Source organism: Papio anubis, chromosome 2 (assembly GCF_008728515.1).
Source record: "Papio anubis isolate 15944 chromosome 2, Panubis1.0, whole genome shotgun sequence".
Taxonomy (NCBI): domain Eukaryota; kingdom Metazoa; phylum Chordata; class Mammalia; order Primates; family Cercopithecidae; genus Papio; species Papio anubis.
Genome location: NC_044977.1, coordinates 90,126,458 through 90,144,721, shown reverse-complemented (window position 1 = coordinate 90,144,721; position 18,264 = coordinate 90,126,458). Strand labels below are relative to the sequence as shown.

At 56.1% G+C, this 18,264-nt stretch overlaps 1 protein-coding gene across 1 annotated transcript in view; it reads right to left on the bottom strand.

Annotated features, from left to right (window-relative positions):
• The window catches only part of LOC101003565 (voltage-dependent calcium channel subunit alpha-2/delta-2), a 129,443-nt gene that overhangs the window by 49,214 nt on the left and 61,965 nt on the right, over positions 1–18,264 (bottom strand). Inside the window, exon 3 of the mRNA XM_031663323.1 lies at positions 10,118–10,234. Coding sequence (XP_031519183.1) covers positions 10,118–10,234 — 117 coding nt within the window. The remainder of the gene's footprint in view (positions 1–10,117; positions 10,235–18,264) is intronic.

Sequence of the window (18,264 nt, the reverse complement as noted above, 5' to 3'; positions counted from 1 at the left end):
AGGCCCTCAGAGAGGGGAAGGCTGGCAGGAGGCCCTGTAGCCTAGGATTGTTCTACACACGGGGCGGAGCTAAAGGAGGACAGATCTGTCTGTCCGTGGGGCCTGTCCCATGTGCTACCCCCGGAAGCATCCCTCCCTGGACTGGTGTCACCAAAGCCTGGGCATAAACTCTGATGACAGATCTGTACAGCCACACTTGTTCCAATTGTACTGGTAGGGAAACTGAGGCCCACAGAGTGTGAAGTTTGCCAAGGGCTCAGTGCTGCTCAAGTGTGAGGGGGCTGCAGCACAGGACGTGTGAGGGCTTTGATTCTTGGCCACCTTCTATGCTCTGGTTCCAGTCATGGGCACCCGGTGCCATGCTGCACCTGCCTAAGAAGGACCCTTGGCCACAGGTTCTTTTTTGGGGCAGTGCAAGGTCTAGACTGTGTGGGATGTGGTCTCTGGATGGGGTCTCAGCTAGACCCCAGGGAGCCCCGTGTACCCCAGGGAGACCAGCCTCACACTGCATCTGCACATGTGCTCTGTGGAGCCTGCCAGTGGGCAAGACCCTCCGCCGCTGCATGCACGCACCCCAATACACATACATGCGCTCTCCACCTCAGGACCTTGGGCCCTCTTGCTCCCTGATTCTCCCTTGCCTAGCTAAATCCTCCCTCCCCCCAGGTCCCCTGGGCCTGGTCAAGTATCCCCATGGGCTTGCCCCATGGCTCCACCCTTTGTGGCATGCATCACATCACTGCCATCTTCAGCAGACTACACTCCTCAAGGGAGGGGCCCAGCAGGTCTATTCGTGCTGTCCCCGTACCTGGTAATGTACTATCGTGCCAGCACACAGCAAGGGCCAGTGCTCAGTAAACAGAAGCTGAAGCAAGGGAATCTGAGGCACCTAGTATCCCAGGACAGGAGGAACCAGGGTCAAGGTGGAGTCTCCTCCAGGAAAACCTCAGGTGCCCCTGCACGGGTCACCACAGCACCTGGGGACGGTGAAACCTCAGGTATTAGCTTGGGGAAGACAGCTGAGGGTCTAGGAGGGTCCCAAGGGCCTTCTTGCCACCCTATGCCCCCTACCCTGGGTCTGCAGCACTATGCCTTCCCCAGCAGCACCTCTGTGAGCTTCACCTTCCTTCTCCCATAGACACCCACTGCCACAGAGAGGCATTGCTCACTATGTATTTTAGGGCACAGAAAGTGGGGCCAGAGAAGTGACTGGCCGCTCCCAGGACCATGCTTCCATGAGGCCAAGCTTCCATATGTGGATATGCAGCTACCACCCCCAGAAATCAGGTGGAGAGCCCTGTGCCCTGCCTGTCATCCCCACGCACCCTCTCTCCTGCAGTGGAAACTGATGCACAGGCCGAACCTTCCAGGTTCCCCTCCCAGCCCCCAGTACTCCCATCTCAGTGGATTCAGACTCAGTTCTGCTCACTCTCACTGCTAGGCCAGTACCCAGGCTGGGAACTCTACTGAGATGCCTTTCTTCTTCCTTTCTTCTACCTTTGGAAATTCTACCTGCCTTCCAAGGCTCAGCTCAAATGCTACCTCCTCCAGGCTGTCTTCTTAGACTTGCCTGTCCCATGTTAGCTGCTCCACACATTGGGACCCCACAGCCTGTTGCCCGTCTCCTTGAAGTCTGGGCCCCAGAGCAGACTTGGGGCCACTGGCTTGCCCTTCCTCACATGCACCTACCCTCCCCCAGCCTTGCACATGAGGATTTCAGAACAAAGAGCCAGACACTATTAAAACTCAATTAAAATTCTTACTTTTCTGATCCTAAATTAGGCTGATTTGTCCCTGTGGCACCTGCAGGCCCTTTCCCTCCGCCTCCTTGCATCTCCTCCCTTCGCCAGCTGGGACCCCCGGAGAAGAGGGCACCATCAGGGGATCCTCCCTCTACGCAGGCCTTCTCTGGGGAGTGGAGACACATATATCTCCCTCCCTTGGGGTTCATTTTCTCCATTCAATGGACTCCCATCTCCCTGTCCTGGATTCTTCTCCTCTGGAGGTGAGGTATAAGGGTATTAAAAAGGAAACTCAGGGCAACAGCTCCCAGCCTGCACTTGGAGCCGTCTCCTGGCCATCCTCTCCAGCTGCTCCCCAGCAACCCCCAGTCGAGGTCCTGCCTCTAGGCCCTTGTTCATGCTCTGCCCTCCACCCCGCATTCTCACCTTCCCTTCCTGCCCCTGGCCTTTCCGTTTGCCCCAGCCAGAACCACTCTGCTTCCTCCCAATCCCTGGGAGCTCTGGGAGGGGCAGGTACACAGGCTCAGGAGCCAGGGTAAGCAAGGGGTACTGAGACCTTGCCTCACCCAGACAGTGACCACGGTTGACATCTAGTCTCAGACTCTGTTCTCTCATCTGTAAAATGGGCATTCTGCCCCACAGCAAGTAGACACTGGAATCACACCTGACCTAGGGCCAGGCTGGGGGCAGCAAAGGTTTGCTGAATGACTGAGTGAGCAAGTGAAAGACAGGGAGGCTGCATGGCACTCCCAGGGGAGGCACCTGGCATCAAAAGCAAGGCCATAGGATGGGAGAGGGTCTTGCAGTGAGAGCTGGGCCTGGGGCATCTCAGCCAAGGTGTCCCCACAGGTGGTGGGGTGACACCAGTCACGACACCCAGGGTGTTGAGCTTCTGGGCCTGACACATGCCTGCAGTCAATCCCTTCCTCTGACCTTCAGCCACTAGGGAGAATTGGGTGGCTGGGTACAGGTGTCTGGGGTGACCCGTCAGGCTCTGTGGGCCTTGGGGTGATGCACACCAGCCCCCCTAGACCCTTCCTTTGACTAGCAGGTGCTAGTCAGGAATGATCACAGTGCTTCTGACTCCTCCTGAGGTCCCCGCATCTTGGAGGAGGTCCCAGGAGAAGGGCCTGCTCCACAGGAGCAGTCTCAGGAGCCAGAGAAGCTCAGCCCCAAATCCACAAGCCAACCTTTCCCAAGGCCTGGCAGGCTGGGCCAGGCCCCTATCTGACCACCACTAGCTCAGGCGGGTGGGTGAAGACAAGAGAATGACTATTTCTCCTGAGGACCTTTGGCCATGCCCCAGCCATGTCCCACCAGAACTGTCTCCCTTGACCTTCCCAGGGAGACCAGCTTCCAGCTGGAGGCCTTCAAGGGGTCTTGGGATTCTAGACCGCCAGACAGAGATGCAGGCAGGGGAGGCCGTCCCCACACTCATGTCCAGCTGTTGGGGGTAGCGTCTTTGCCCAAGGCTCATGCTGACCCTAGGGACCCTTGGGTTTACTGTCCCTTCCGCATACATCCAGGCCACCTCGTCCAAGGAGCCCTCTCTGATGCCCATTCCTTGGTGATCACTCTGCCACCACATGCTCCCTGGTCTCTCCTAGCATTCACCACCAAGTCCCTTCCTTATCTCCTTGCCGGCCAGCTCTCTGGCTGCCTCCCTCTGTAGGCGGAGGGCCCCAAGGGTGCCCACACAATGGGTGTCCAACAGATGCCCAATCCCCAATGCTTCCCCCATCCCTGGGGACCCCCAGCTGGCTCCTGTGGGCGGCACCTTGCCAGGAAGCAGCGGCACTGTTTGGGTGAGGGGAGAATAATCAGCTGTAAACGCCGCAATCAGGGAGAAAAGGCTGCTTGGGCGCTTGGCGCCCACGCGTGCGCCTAATTGGCTCCACGTGTCTGCGGCTCCTTTCAAGAGCAGGAGAGTGGAAGGGTCAAGATCTCTTAATGTTCATAATGGAGGGGAGGCAGAAGCCATCGCCAGCCCCACATAAACACCTTTTAATTGCCCAGAGAAGGGTGGGCGGAGGCAGCCAATGCCACAGGATTTCCTGCCTGTCCATCCACCATTACTGCACCTTTTAGAGCTTCCCTAGTGTGGAGTCAGATCCCAGAGGCTGAGCCCCAGCCACAACCCAGAGCCACAGCCCTGGCATCTGTTCTACAAATGTTCACGAGTTTGCAGAACTCGTGTTCTGTTCCAGGCCAGGCCTTGGCAGTAGGCGACACCCATGGCCTGGTCCTCCGGGGACCAACCTGTTTGTCTCACCCTCGTCAGTGAATGCACCAGTGGACCCGGCTGAACTGCCCTCCAGCTGCCTCAGTGCCAAACTTTCCCCCACATCTTGCTGCCTCCTCCAGGCAGCCTTCCTGTGACCTCTCTGGACTGAAGGGATCTTTCTCCTGCTGGCCTTTCCGCCTGCACCTCTCCGAGGCTCCCAGTATCTCCCTGCTGTGGCTCCCATGGCTGCATTTCTGTCCTGTTAGGCCAGTGGTTCTCAACTGGGGCAACTTTGCCCCCAGGCCACATTTGGCGATACTTAAAATTATTTTTGGTCGTGACAACTGGAAGAGTGGTGTACTGCTGGCATCTAGTGGGTAGAGGGCAAGGGTACTGCTAAACATCCCACAGTGCACAGGGCAGACCCATCGCAAAGCAGGATGCAGCTCGAGGTGTCAGCAGTGCTGAGGCTGACGCCCTGCTTTAGATAAGGCTTTAGAAAGGAGGTGGGAGCTGGGCAGGATGGTCTCCTTCCTGACAAAGGGAGCAGTCTGCTGCCCCACAGTCCCTGGCTCCCTCCCTGGCTCGCACCTCCTGCCCCTCTGAATGCCCAGCCCAGAGCCCAGTTCCTGAACAGACCCAGTCACACTGCCAACAATGCATCACTTTAATTGGGTTAAGTGGCCATTAGCAGCAAAAGCAGGGCGGCTGTGTGCAGAAGGGTTTTTAATTTTACTCTTTAAATGATGCTCATTCCCCAGAGAGGCCACCGATGGTGGGAACAATGCCTGCTGGAGCCCCTAGAACCAAGGCCAGAACTGCACACCGCCCCTTCCCATCCATGTGAGCCTCATGGGGGTGTGGGAGGGGTGCTCAGTGTCTTGTCTTCACTGCCTAAGGAAGAAACTGAGGGGGCAGGGACTTGCCCAAGGTCACTAGGTCATCAGAGAGCAAGCCCCTGTCAGAGGAAACCAGTGCCCCATCTCCTGTTCCCTCGACCCTGTCCCACTCTGGACAGCAAACACCACATGGCCACTAATGGTAGCAGAGAGGAGGGCAGTGCCTGGGGAGCCATTTGTGGGGTCTGGAGCCCAACTATCTGGATTTAAACCCTGGTTTTGGCCAGGTGCCATGGCTCACACCTATAATCCTAGCACTTTGGGAGGCCAAGGCACGCAGGTTGCCTGAGCTCAGGAGTTCGAGGCCAGCCTGGGCAACATAATGAAACCCCAGCTCTACTAAAATACAAAAAAATAGCTGGGCATGGTGACATGCACCTGTAATCCCAGCTACTTGGGAGGCTGAGGTATGAGACTTGCTTGAACTTCGGAGGCAGAGGTTGCAGTGAGCTGAGATCCCACCACTGTGCTCCAGCCTGGGTGACAGAACAAGACTCTGTCTCCTAAATAAATAAATAAACCCTGGTTTTGCTGTGAGACCTGGAGCAAGTGGCTTAAGCTCCCTGAAGCTCAGTTTCCTCCATGTGAAATGGAGAGAAGAGAGCAACCCAGCGACCTGTGTGAGGATTCAGAGCAATACAGAGCATGCAGGCTCACTTCAGGTCTGGCACTTGGTGGGCACTCAGAGGCCAGTAATCCTGGGAAGGAAAGATTTCGACCATTTTTTTGGGAAAAGTCTCGAACTCTGAATCTACACAGAATCACCTGTGGCACATTAAAACATCCTGATGCCCTGCCCCCCAGCCCCCCGGCCCCCCAAGAATCTGATGCGCTTGATCTGAGGCAGGGGCTGGGTGCCACGATTTTAGAAGCTCCTCAGACAATTCCAATGTGCAACCAGGGTTCAGAAATGCTGCACGAAGGCAAAGGTTTGACCCTTAGGACAATAGGAGGGACCTGAGGGGGAGGATGGGAGGCACGGGCATGTTAGGAGGGGTTCTGGGCTTAAGCCTGGGGCTGGGGTCTCCAGGTGCTAGATTCCTAGCAGGGCCCCCCCCGTCCCTGGTTTGAGGAAGGAGGCAAAAGGGCCTCCTGGAAAGCAGGTTTCCAGCCACCACATTGATGTCCTTCCGGAACCTGCTCTGGCCTTGCTGTCCTAGCCCTGGGCTTCCCTTTCTCTAGGAACCAAGCCCATTGAGCCTCGATACCCTTGGCTGTGTCCCTGAGAGGAGACTGGAATCTCTCCCACTTGGGTCACCCCTCACCTAATCCTGGGCAGGGCCTTCCCTTCCCCCATGGCCTCTCCTCCGAGCCACACAGCACGGGATGGTGCTGCAGGGGCACAACCTTCAAGGGATTGTCCACACTGTGGTCTTTATAAGTGACACTCCTGGAGTTGTGAAACCAGAAGTGCTGGGCAGGGAGGGTACTCATGTCCTGATTTCACAGGAGGAGAAACTAAGGCCTGGGACAGGACTGGACTGAGAGTTCCATGAGGGCAGAAACGGCCTGTCCTTCATCACTGCACCCCCAGCACCTGAACAGGGCATGGTACACAGTAGCCAGTGGCGGATGTTGGTGAATAGATGGAGGAGGAATGTAATGATGAGGGGGTGGTCTTCCCGAGAGCCAGGCCATAGGCCAGGGCCCAGCTGGGAGGGCAGGAGAGTCCTGATTTGGGTCCAAGTCTGCTATAAGAACTTAGGTACCTCCCTGTTCCTCCTGGGACTCAAGACTCTGAGAGAGTGGGCCCTAGTTCAGAGGCCCCCATCTCCCTAGGTAGTCAAAATTCCAAGACAGGTACCCCTCCATGTTTCTGAAGCTGAGGGCCCAGCCTGTTTCCCGGACTTGGGGATGCTGGTTGCTTGCGTTGCAAGGCCTCTGATCTGGCCTGCTCTCTCCTGACTCTTGGCCCCAGCAACCACCCTTTGCAGCTTGGAGAAACTCGTTACAAACATCTGATTGTCCCTGATTAGATGAGACAATGAACTTCCGTCCTGTGTTGCTCAGCTCCCTCTTTGCAAGCCCCCAATTAGAATTCCAGACCAGAGCAAAGGATTTAAATTGGATTACTGGATGGGGTACACGGAGAGAGGAACAATGTAGTGGGGGGGTGGGGGGGTCCAGTCCCCCAACAGCCCTCCCTTCATATACACTCAGGCTACAAACCAATGTGAAAAAGGAGAAAGGGACCACAACTTGATTAAAAGCACATTTAAAACATAATTAAGACCAAAGCTCATCTTCAACAATTAGGACCAAGCAGCGGGAAGGGAGGTCCTCCCCTTCCTCTGGGGATATGGGCAGGCACATCTTGTGTGTCTGGAGCTGGGGGTGCTGCAGCAGGAGGAGTTCACTGCCCAGGAGTGCTGGGAGGCCACGGGCTGTGGGCTTAGTGCATGCCTCAGGAATAATGTGGGAAGTCAAGGCGCTGGCTCAGAGTCAGGGAGACCTGAGTTCAAATCTTGGCTCTGCCATATCCTGGCCTGATGCATGGCACCTCTGAGTCCTAGTGTCCCCCTCTGTGAAGCGGCGGTAGCCAGGGCTTCCTTCTCCGGGTTGCTGTGAGAATGAGGCATGATAGATTCAGCACGCGGTGAGTGTCTGTCTGGTCAGTGCATGCCTTTCTCCATCATTTCTCATAAAAAATAATTTCTGGGCCGGATGTAATGGCTCATGCCTGTAATCCCAGCACTTTGGGAGGCCAAGGCGGGTGGATTACCTGAGGTCAGGAGTTTGAGACCATCCTGCCAACGTAGTGAAATCCTGTCTCTACTAAAAATATAAAAATTAGCTGGGCGTGGTGGCGGGCACCTGTAAACCCAGCTACTTGGGAGGCTAAGCCACGAGAATTGCTTGAACCCAGGAGATGGAGGTTGCAGTAAGCCAAGATTGTGCCACTACACTCCAGCCTGGGTGACAGAGTGAGAGTCTGTCTCAAAAAAAAAAAAAAAGAAAAAGAAAAAGAAAAGAAAAGAATTTCTGTTTAGTGCTGGCTATCTCAGGCCATGGCTGGGCTACAGGTGCAGTGGAAGGGAGAGACACCTGTCTGCCTCACATGGCAGAGTCCAGCAAGGGGGGATGCAGGGAGAGGGTTGGGACCAGGACCTCAGGCCTTCAGCTGCTCCTCCTAAGCTATCAGAGTTGATTGTTCCTTTAGGGGTGGGGAAAGTGGCTTGGAAAGAGACCCCAGCCCTGTGATTCCCAAAGGGCTGGGCAGGAGGCTGGGTCCTGGGCTCCATGCATGGAGGGTGGGTCAGGCGTCTGTCTCTGCCACCACTCACATCCCTGCTGTCCCATGGCCTGGGTGAGTGGCAGGCTGAAAGGCCTGAGGGCTGCCCCTTCCCACATTTATCAGACAGTTCCAACACAAGTTTGGGGCTGGGTGCCCACATTTGTAAACTGGACAGGGGGCAGCAAAGCTGGGAAGTAGTGTGCAAATGAAGGATCTGGAAGGAAGTGGGGCAGAGACAGAGTCGGAGAACAAGGGAAAGGCAGGAGAAGGGCATCCAGGCCCGCCCAGTTCAGAAAGGCAAGAAGGTGGGGAGCGATGCACTGGCTGAGAGAGGCAAGAGTAATGGGCTGCTATCCCCGCAGAAGGTGTGGCTCTGCCTGCTCTCCGCTGTCTTCCCACACTCACGACCAGGAGATCCTGAAGGTTGGGTGGGGCCCTGCTCTGGGTCCTCTGGGTGGGAGGTCCTCAGAGTCCACCTTCTCTGGGAATCTGGCCCCAAGAAGCAGCCTCCACCTATTCCATGGCCCCAGGTCACATAAGGACAGGCAGGGGATCCCATGGGGGACAGCAGGACCCAAACTCCTGGAGAAGGAAATTCTGGTTCTCTCTTGGGGACTGGATATGGCAGGGTGTGGGCTGGGGTGGCCACCCCAACTTAACCCAGCCAGGACCCTGGCCTGAGCCTGGGCACAGCTTGTGTAGACTTGCTCATTTAAAAAAAACTGCTTTATTGAGAAACAATTTATACACCGCAAATCCACCCAAATAAAGTATACAATTCAGTGGCTTTTAGTATATTCAGAGTTGTGCAACCATCGCCACAATCTAATTTTGGAATATTTTCATCACTCCGAAAAAGAAACCCTGTACCCATTAGCAGGCCTTCCCTATCCCTTCCCTTCCCAGGCACCCATGCATCTACTTTCCATTTCTATAGATTTGCTTATTCTGGACATTTCATAGAAATAGGATCACACAATATGTGGTCTTTTGTAACTGACTTCTTTCACTTAGCCTAATGTTTTCGGGTTCATCCATGTTGTAGCAAGCATCAGGAGACTTCATTCCTTTTTTTTTTTGCTTTTAAAGAGATGATGTTTTTACTCTATTGCCCAGGCTGGAATGCAGCAGCACGATCATGGCCCACTGCAGCCTCGATTTCCTGGGCTCAAGCCTCAGCCTCCTGAGTAGCTGAGACTACAGGTGTGTATCACCATGCCCAGCTTCGTTCCTTTTTATTGGATTAGTTTGTCTTTGACACAGGCTGGAGCAACTGCAGGTATGCCTCTGATCTGGGGGAAGCTTGGATGCCTCTCATTTACATACGACCTTCCCTGGTCACTTGGCAGCTGAGAAGCCCCATCCCACCTACTCTCCCTTGGATGAGTTGATTGCCAGGGGTCCACCTGCTTTGTCATGGCAGCCCAGCACGTTCCGGTTACCCCTCAGAACTATAGCGGCCTGAGGCTGACAGGCACAACCTCTCTGAATATAGGGGCCCAGATGAGGGAGCAGAGAAACATTCAAAGCCATGGGCAGAGCAGCCCCCATCCTTATGTGGCCTTCTCTGTGGGGCTTGCAGAGCCCCTCCACACTCCCTCCAAGAGAGCCTGCAGCCTACCTCAGCGGCAGACTCCACTAGCAGCAGGTCACTATCCTGACCAGGAGCCCATCCAGGGCACCACCCATAAACACACCTGGGGACCCAGAAGAATGGGAAAACCCCAGGCCCAGAAGGAGGGAGGGGTAGGGCCTGCCCCAGTCCCAGCCTCAGGCTCACACAGAGCCCCAAGACTCCAAGTCACCACCTCTCATGCAGCTACTCTAGAAAATATCATCCTGTTCCTGCGGCGGCTGCCCACATTCCACGTGGGCACAGCCCTGCTGATGCTGGCCCAGCTGAACTCAGCAGGGCCATGTGATGAAGGCTCGGGACACTGCCCTCATGGTGCAGGACCTCTCCACCTGGCCCTCCCTCAGCGCCCCCCCAACCCCCGCCCCCAACACACACACCTACCTTCAGGGCCTGCACCTTCCTGTCCAGCAGGCTCTCAATGTCCCCCGCCACCTTCTCCACCAACTTCTGAGGCTCATTCTCCTGCACCTCGAACAGGTTCCGGTTGTCCTTGTAAATCTGGAAGGAAGCAGAAGCCAGGGGTGAGACCAGGTGGTCCCATGTCCCCATGCCATGGCCCCTGCATACCCCTCTGCACAGCTCACCTCAGCACAGTCCTCACCCGCACCCAGACCCTGTCTTTGGCCTCTGAGAGAGGGCATGGAAGGCCAGCGCCCCCACAGACTTGAAGGCAGGGCAAGGCCAGGGGCTCCGTAGCTTGCATCTGGGATGAGAGCCCAGTTTAGGTTGGTCGTTGTGGTTGGTGGGATGGGGTTGTCACGGCCTTCTCTGGGCCTCAGGGCCCCCCCTTTCAGGGTCATGAGCAGCCCCCCCTGACTAGCTCAAGGTAACTGTGAATAGCAGAGGGGAAGGGTGGGCTGAAGAGGAGGCAGGAGGTTGAGGGGAGATGGAGTCAATAAGCACACACTACACACCCCATCCCAACAAGAAGATGCTCACATCCACGCATGTGCACACACACAGCCACGGCTCCGCACTGCTCAGGCATCTGGACCCCTTTTAGTGGGTGCTGCCCCAGGGCTCTTGCAGAAACTAACAGGAGCGCTGGGCAATCCTACTGGCTCCTCTGTCATTCAGGGCACAGAATATGGGGAATGGGGACCAGGGAGGAAGGGGCAGGTTGAATCTGCCCAGCCTTACTCCAATGGGGGTGGGTCGGTGCGCAGGCACGTGTGGCAGTGTAAATCTGATGGGGTGTGTGTGTGTGTGTGTGTGTGTGAGTGAAAGAGAGAGAGAGAGATGGCTCAACATATCCATTTGTGTGCACGTGCCTGCATGTTGGGGCTGGGGTGGGGTTAGAATCTCTAACCCCCCAGGGGCTTGTGAGTCTTAGGAGCAGATTTCTGCAAGCGTCTTTGTTCACGGCTGGGTCTTGGGTGTGTGTGTGTGCGTGTGTGTGTGCATTTGTATGCATCATATACCACGGAATGTGTCTCCAAGCCTGACTGGGTCCATGTGTTCATTCAGGTGACCCAAGGAAGTCTGTGCCCCAAGCACAGGCTCCTTCACCACCAGAGGTCACAGAATAGGCTGCTGTGACTGAGCCGTGCCACCAGGCTGAGCAGAAGTGGAGGGATGTGGAGCGACAGAGAGGAGGTGATGAGGGGAGATAAGCAGGGGGGAGAGGCAGCTGATGAAAGACAGACAAGCAGTGAGAGATAAGGTCGGTAGAGTGACAGCGAGAAGGCAGGGAGATAAGACCTTGTCATCTGACAGGGGGACGGGGTGGAGGGGGTTGGGTGCTGCCAGAGCCCCTGCCCTGCCGCTACCCAGTGCCTGGCAGTCCAGGGGTTAAAGCACAGCACAAAGCCGGCTCAGGCAATCTTCTCCTCCTCTCGCCACCCCCATCCCTCCCGGCTTCTCTTTTCTTTTTGTCCTTCTTTTAGAACAAAATAATTTGTGGTGAAGTCGCTCCTTCCAGCAGAGCAGTGGCAATCAGGGGGCGAGACTTGAGGCCTGGCCACATGGCCAGGAAAGAGACAGGCCCTGAGTGAGTGCCAGGCCAGGATGTTCCCTGGGCCCCTGGGCCCTGCCTCAGGACAGAGATTCACAGAGGCAGACAATGATAGAGACAGAGGGTGAGGAGGGGTTGGACCCTAGGGATCACTGAGGAAAGGCAGGGAACCTAGAGCCTAGCACTTTACTGTTGGGGAAACTGAGGCACAGAAACAGGAGAGGACAGGTCAAGGCCAGGTGATTGAGTGGCAAAGCCAGATACCCCATCGGCTTTCAGCCATCCTTGATAGATCACTCTGGGGTATGTGTGGCCGTGGTCTCAGTCACATCCACCGATGCCTCTGGAGAGTGGCGCCGCGACCCACTTGCACCAGCAGGGGGCACTGCTGCCCGGCTTCTCCTGGCCTGTAATGAAGTTCATACCTCAGACTCTGTCAAGGTCATTCTCAGGTGCAGCCACAGTCTGGCTGTCCATGGCTGTGTACAGCCCCAGGATCTGAGGCAGGACCATGTGGTTCTCCTGGGAAAGTCCAAGAGTCCCTCCTCTTGGGCTCCAGGGTGCCCCTTGCAGCCTGGCATGGTGACTGTGCTGGGGATCAGGGGGCCGCAGAGTGAGCGGGTCTCTAGGTGGCAGGTCCACACCTCAGGGCACCAACAGGTGACATGAGGCCTTGGAAGCTGAGTCTCTACCAAAAGTCACTCATCTCTGAACCTCCATGACTAATCTATTAAATAAGAGAACAGTAGTCCCCACCTCTTGGGCTGGGGACAGCAAACCCATGCCTTGAGCAGCCTGTGCTGTTGTTACTGCTATTGTTTGGGATCACCAGAATTCTGCAGATGGAATCATAGTCCCTCCCTGCCCCCATTCTCTCCCTGCTAGATCTGTACACTTGGGGCTGTCCAAAGCCATTGGCTGCATTCCTGAGCTGGTAGCCTCAGTCTCCCAGGGTCTGCCCACCTCTAGCCCCACCCCCTTCTCCCAGATTGGCCTGGGCAGTCTCCCACACTGGAGCCACCCTGTCCTTGTCTCCGACACCTCAGCCTCGGCCCCAGAGGTGATAACGGTGGAGCCCAGACACTGGGACGCCACTGATAGGGCACAGCCGTGGCCAGCTTCCTTCTCTCTCTCCCAAGCACCATGTCTGTGTGCTGTGGATACTTGACAAATCCATATGCTGGATTCTATGTCCAAAAGCAGAGCTCTGGGGCCAGCTGGGCCCAAGTCTGATTCCTCACCTTCTACCTGCAGCTGCAAGAGCCCTCAGGGCCTAGGGATGCATCCACTGTGCTTTCTTCCTCTTCTATTTCTACCGGAGGACCCACCACAGCATCTTTCTGCCAGCCCTGGTGCCATCACCTGGGGCCCATCAAGCCCACTGACCTATCATGTGACTGCAGGCTTCTGGGTCTCCAGCCCAGGCCAGTTCCCACAGCTATACCTTGACTCACACTGTCTCTGCATCCCCTCCACGTTGCCCTGCTGTCTAAATCCTCTCTAGGGCAAGGCCAGGGAAATGGGCTGGAAGGGGTTTCTGGTGAGAGGAAAGCAGAATCCCAGAAATGCAGGGGCTGGTCACACTGCCAGCCAAGCCTGCTCCCCAATCCCAAATGAGCCCTTGAGGTACAACAGTCCTCGAATGATAGCCCCTAGTGCCACAGCCCTCCTCTCAACATTCCCCTGAACTTGCCCCAATTGTCCCTATCTTCTAGGGTGGGCCCTGAGCTGAGCCCCAAATCCCCAGGAGATCTAAGTGACATAGCCCAGCAGATGGTCCCACCCTGGGAGAAAGGTCATCTCTACATTGATGTGGTCCAGGGAGGTGTTTTCCACCTGCAGGCCCAGCAGGAGCCCAGAAGAGCCCAGGGCAACTCCAGTGCACAGACTCTGCCCAGGGCTAGCCCCACTCCAGCCCCAGCCTCTAGCCCTGGCTCCTCGGGCCAGCTGGGAAGTGGCAGAAAGGTCAGGGTGCACCGGATGCAGGGCCTCAACCACCACAGCAGGATGGCAATGCCCGCTGATGTCCTTGGCCCAGAGAGTTAATTAGAAAAAGCCAACTGCTCCCACAGCAGCACAGCTGGCACAGCCCCACCTCTGCTGGACTGAGGAGCACGACAGGGCCCAGCCGATCCCAGGGTGCCCCAGCTCTGTGCCAGCAGTGATAGGAAGGGAGAGGCAGCAGCTTTAACCCACAGAGAGTGCCAGGATGCTGGTGGGACAGGGTGGCAGACTGGAGCCAGGTGGAGATGCGGGAGAGGACTGAGGAACAGGGAGAACAGGGGTGGCTGATGTCCCAAGGGACAATTCAGGAGTCTGTTTGGAGCCCCTTGTTCTCAGGAATCCTTGGTTCCCCACTCTGTTCCACGTACTGGTGACCATGGCTCAGCTGGTGTCCTCCTCCCTTGAGGGCACTTCTATCCCACCAGTGATGGAGACCTGCCCCTCCACCTCTCCCCTCCCCCAGGGCTGGCTCTAGCCCCAACCCTCTCTCAGCTCTAGCAGTTCTTTAGTTAGGCATCAAGGCAAGTCTGGCCAGCTCTCCGGCCTAGGGCTTCACAGGGCTCGTGGGGCTGATGCCTCCTTAGAAGCCCCGAACCCTCCGCCCAGCCTCCTGCTTCCCCCATGACTCTGCATAAGTGGGAGGCAAGCCTGGAGGACCCTTGCAGGAATGGTGACCTTGGACAGGAAGCCTGCATGCTGGCAGGGGCAAAGGGAGCCAGCCTCGTTCCCACAGCTCCTAACAGTCCTGCCTGGGAGACGGGAGTCCAGTCACCAGCCCCAACGTGTCTGGAACATAGACAGCCACCACAGGAAGCTAAAGGCCTTAGGACAAGTGACCTGGACAGGCCCCAATCAGAAAGTATTTTGCAAAGTCTCAGAAAATCAGCATCAGGGCACCCCAGACCTGAGCTACCACCAAACTTGCCTAGGGCAAGGGGGAAGCTGGAAGGGGAGAGGAAAAGGAAAGAGGAGAGGAGAAAGGAGAACAGGGAAAAGCAAGGAGGAAGGAACAAGGGGGCTGCAGGAACAGCCCTGTTTGTCCCAAGTGTTAGCTCTGGCTGCTCTGGGGCAGGTGCTTTACACACGTGACCTCACTGATCTCCTACAACCCCTGAGGAGGGTCCATTCTGATCATCTCCATGTGGCAGGGAGGACACTGAAGCCAGAGAGGTTAAGGCACATGCGAAACTGGGGTTTGAACTGGGTCAAATCCAAAGCCCTTGCTTTAGGTCATACTCTTTGTACAGTTCTGTTCCCTGCCTTTATCCCTAAACTTGAAGGCAAGACCATGGGAAAAGAGGCATAGGGATGAACTTCAGGCACAGGCCTCAAGGGTTTGGGGCGGATGCAGGCAGACGCTGAAAGACTGTGGCCCCTGGAAGGTGTGAGGGCCATGCTAGAGGGGAATGAGGGGAAGACTGGCAGGGCCAGCCCAATCGACTAAGCACCCACCCAACCCTGGGAGTCAAAACAGGCACTCGCACGCGAGGCTCTTCTCCGCAGTGAAGGCCAACAGCCCTAATCTCTGGAAAATTAAATCAGAAAGAAAATGGAACAAGAAAGATTTGACGCAGGCTTGGCCCTGCTGCCGGCTGTCTCCTCAAAGACCCAGCTCACCTTGGGGCTTTGCCAGGTGCTCCAGCACCCCTGGCCTAAGCCCTGAGGCATGATTCCGGGGAGACTGGCGCTCCACGCCCCCCTCACCACATTTCACCACAGGGAGCAGCCAGGTCAAAGTCTTAACTGCCCATTAGGCCCCTATGGGGAGGACAGCCAGTGGACGAAAGATGGTGGGCGAAGCCTCCTGAGGCCCGACCCAAATGAACAAGCCCTGGGGAGGAAACCACCTCAAGAGGCCACAGGGTCTGTAGGTGGAGGTTGGAGTCAGCTGCCAGATTGGGCTACACTCATGTCAGGGATGTTGGGTGGGTGGCTGAGGGTTTGTGGTGGCTTAGGAAGCCTGAGATGGGCCAACAAGGAGGTAGGGGAGTTGGGGACAGGTAGTGACCAGTTCAAGGACCTTAGCCCGTCAGGGCAGAGCCAGGTCCGGGTCCCCCACCTCACCCACCCCTTCTAGGCTGCTAACCTGGCCTTCTGCCTCCGTGAGAAAATACAGGGTATTGACATAACTGCAAATCCACCTTGAAGACTGGAGGGTTGATGGGGTAGCCAGGCAGCTGGGAACTCTCTACCACTGACAGCACCTGGGACAGATCCAGGACAGGCTGCACCCCTCAGGGCTCCCCTTATAGCCTAGTTCTTGATGGGACTGAGGGGCTGCCCCAGGGTGGGTGCACAAAAACCCTAATCCAGCCACAAGACTGGGTGTGTGACTGACAGCTCCCCAGGTGGGGGCTGAGGCCAGTCCCTCACCAGCCTGGCACAGGGCTTACAGTAGGGCAAGGGGCCCCTGGAGCCCTCAGGGCACACTATCAGTGCCCAGGCAGGGGGGTTGTATGCCACTCAGTTACATGCTTCATCAGCTGCTGACATTTGCCAACCGCCATGTTAGGTTCCTAAGTGGCCATGCTACACTGCCACCATCCCAGGTGGGGTGGCCCCATGGTCAGCTGTATATGGTGTCCTGTCACACACAGGTTTTGTACACTGTGGTGATGGTTGTCCCATTAATAATTCCCCTTCATATCTAGTAGAGAATACCCGGGATGAACACTCTCTCTAGAGGGCATCACAAACACAGAACCAGGCCATTACAATCAGGCTGCACAGGCTACAGTGGAAGTCACACAGCAGTGTGGAAGCAGGGAGAAGGGTGCCTGGCCTGGTCTCCTGGGTGGGCGGCCCATTCATAGCACTATCCTCCCCTACCCCCACTTCCTTATATCCCCACTGGAACAGCAGAGATAGAATAGACCTCATCCCTGCCCTCCTGGGACTCTCTGTCCAGAGGGGACAGATGCCCAGACAGGTGGCGGCAGAGGGAGGTGTGCAGGAGACACTTGGGAGTGGGGCTAGTCTGCTCCGGGGTGGTAGGGGGCAAGAAAAAGCCTGAGGAGGGCTTTCCAGGGGAAAGGACATCTGAGCAGTCTGAAAGGCTGGGCAGGGGTTTTTGTGGGTGGATGGGGCAAGGGACGCTTGGCAGCAGTAGCACCAGGTGCAAAGGTTGGGAGAAGCAGGGATAAGGGACTGCTCAGTGGCTGCAGAGGGACTTGTTGGGGAACAGAAGCTGGGGAGACAGGGTGTGAGGGCAAGGGGAGTAGATACCCAGGTGGTGGGGACAGGGGGATCCTCCAGGAAGGAGGGATATGTGACTGACCACAAGGTAAGAAAGGCCCGGTGGCTGTGGTCCCTCATCCTCAAGAGGCAACTTCTAGGAGCTTTCACCAGGAGGATTCCCTTCACAAAACTCACAGGGGCCTGACGCCCCCACCACCACCCCCAACAACGCCTCCCTGTTTTTAAAGTTAAAGTTTAGTTGACTGTCATCCATTACCGCAATTAGTACATTATGTCTAATTATGCAATTAGTGTAAAAAGTGCACTTGCCGCTGAGAATGGGAAATTACGCTGCCTCGTTACGCTGTAAAATCCATGTCATAAAAAGGCTCAATCTCTTGTTTTTCAAAAGACACAAAACCCAACACAAAACAATAAACCAAATCCTCCCAGCCAAGCAAGGGCCAGTCTGTGCCAACCTCCCTGTGCTTGCCCCTGTGCAGAGCCTGCCTGTGAGGCCTGCCCTGAACGTGCCCCCAGGCAAGGTGCCACCCACCAGAGACACTAGGCATGGCCCATTCCTGGGTGTAGCCCTTTGCTTCTCTGAAACATATGCGAATTTCCAAACTGACTTGAAAACTGTGGCAATCCTGATTATCCATTTACACCAGGCCTGACTTGAGTGAGGCCTCCAGTGTTAAGGCCTGTATCTCAGGAGAGAACAGTCCTAGAGAGAAATGGTATCCACCCAGCTCTAAAATGAGAGGTCCTTTCTCCAAGGTTCCTGATAGCTTCTGTGAACAGGGTTGCAGATTCCAGCTCGGAAGCGGGAGGAACTTTCTCACACTTAGGGCTCCCAAAGCCTCAAAGCAACACCTGGATAAGTAGTGAGCTCCCCGCCACAGGGACTATTCCAGCCCAGCTGTCAGGAATGCTGAGAAGGGATTCACCCATCATTAGCCAGCACTGTGGCTGGATTCCAGGCTGCCATCGTTAGATAACAGCATTCCTATGGCCGTGTGCCTATGTGAAGCTTGCAGTCTGTGACTTTATCTTCCCTAAGTTGTGGCTCCCTTTGTGGTTACGGGGATGCTCTGGGGACAGGTTGGGAGTGAGAATCAAATGAGGTCTCCCTACTACAGAGGTGACAATCCCAAATGGCCCTGGGCATGGGGGCTAGAGAGGGGGCACACTCCAGTGTCCCTGTCTGCCTATGCCAGCATGAGGTGCACTCCTGTGTACCTCAGAACAAATGCTGCAGGACCAGAGCCATCCATGATGTTATCTCCAAAGTCACAAGTTAATGCTCTAGCATGGGCTGCTGAGTGCCTGCCCAAGAAGCACTCTCCCCAGGCAGCTTCCCTGAGCCCCTGCCTCTGAGCTCCCATCACTC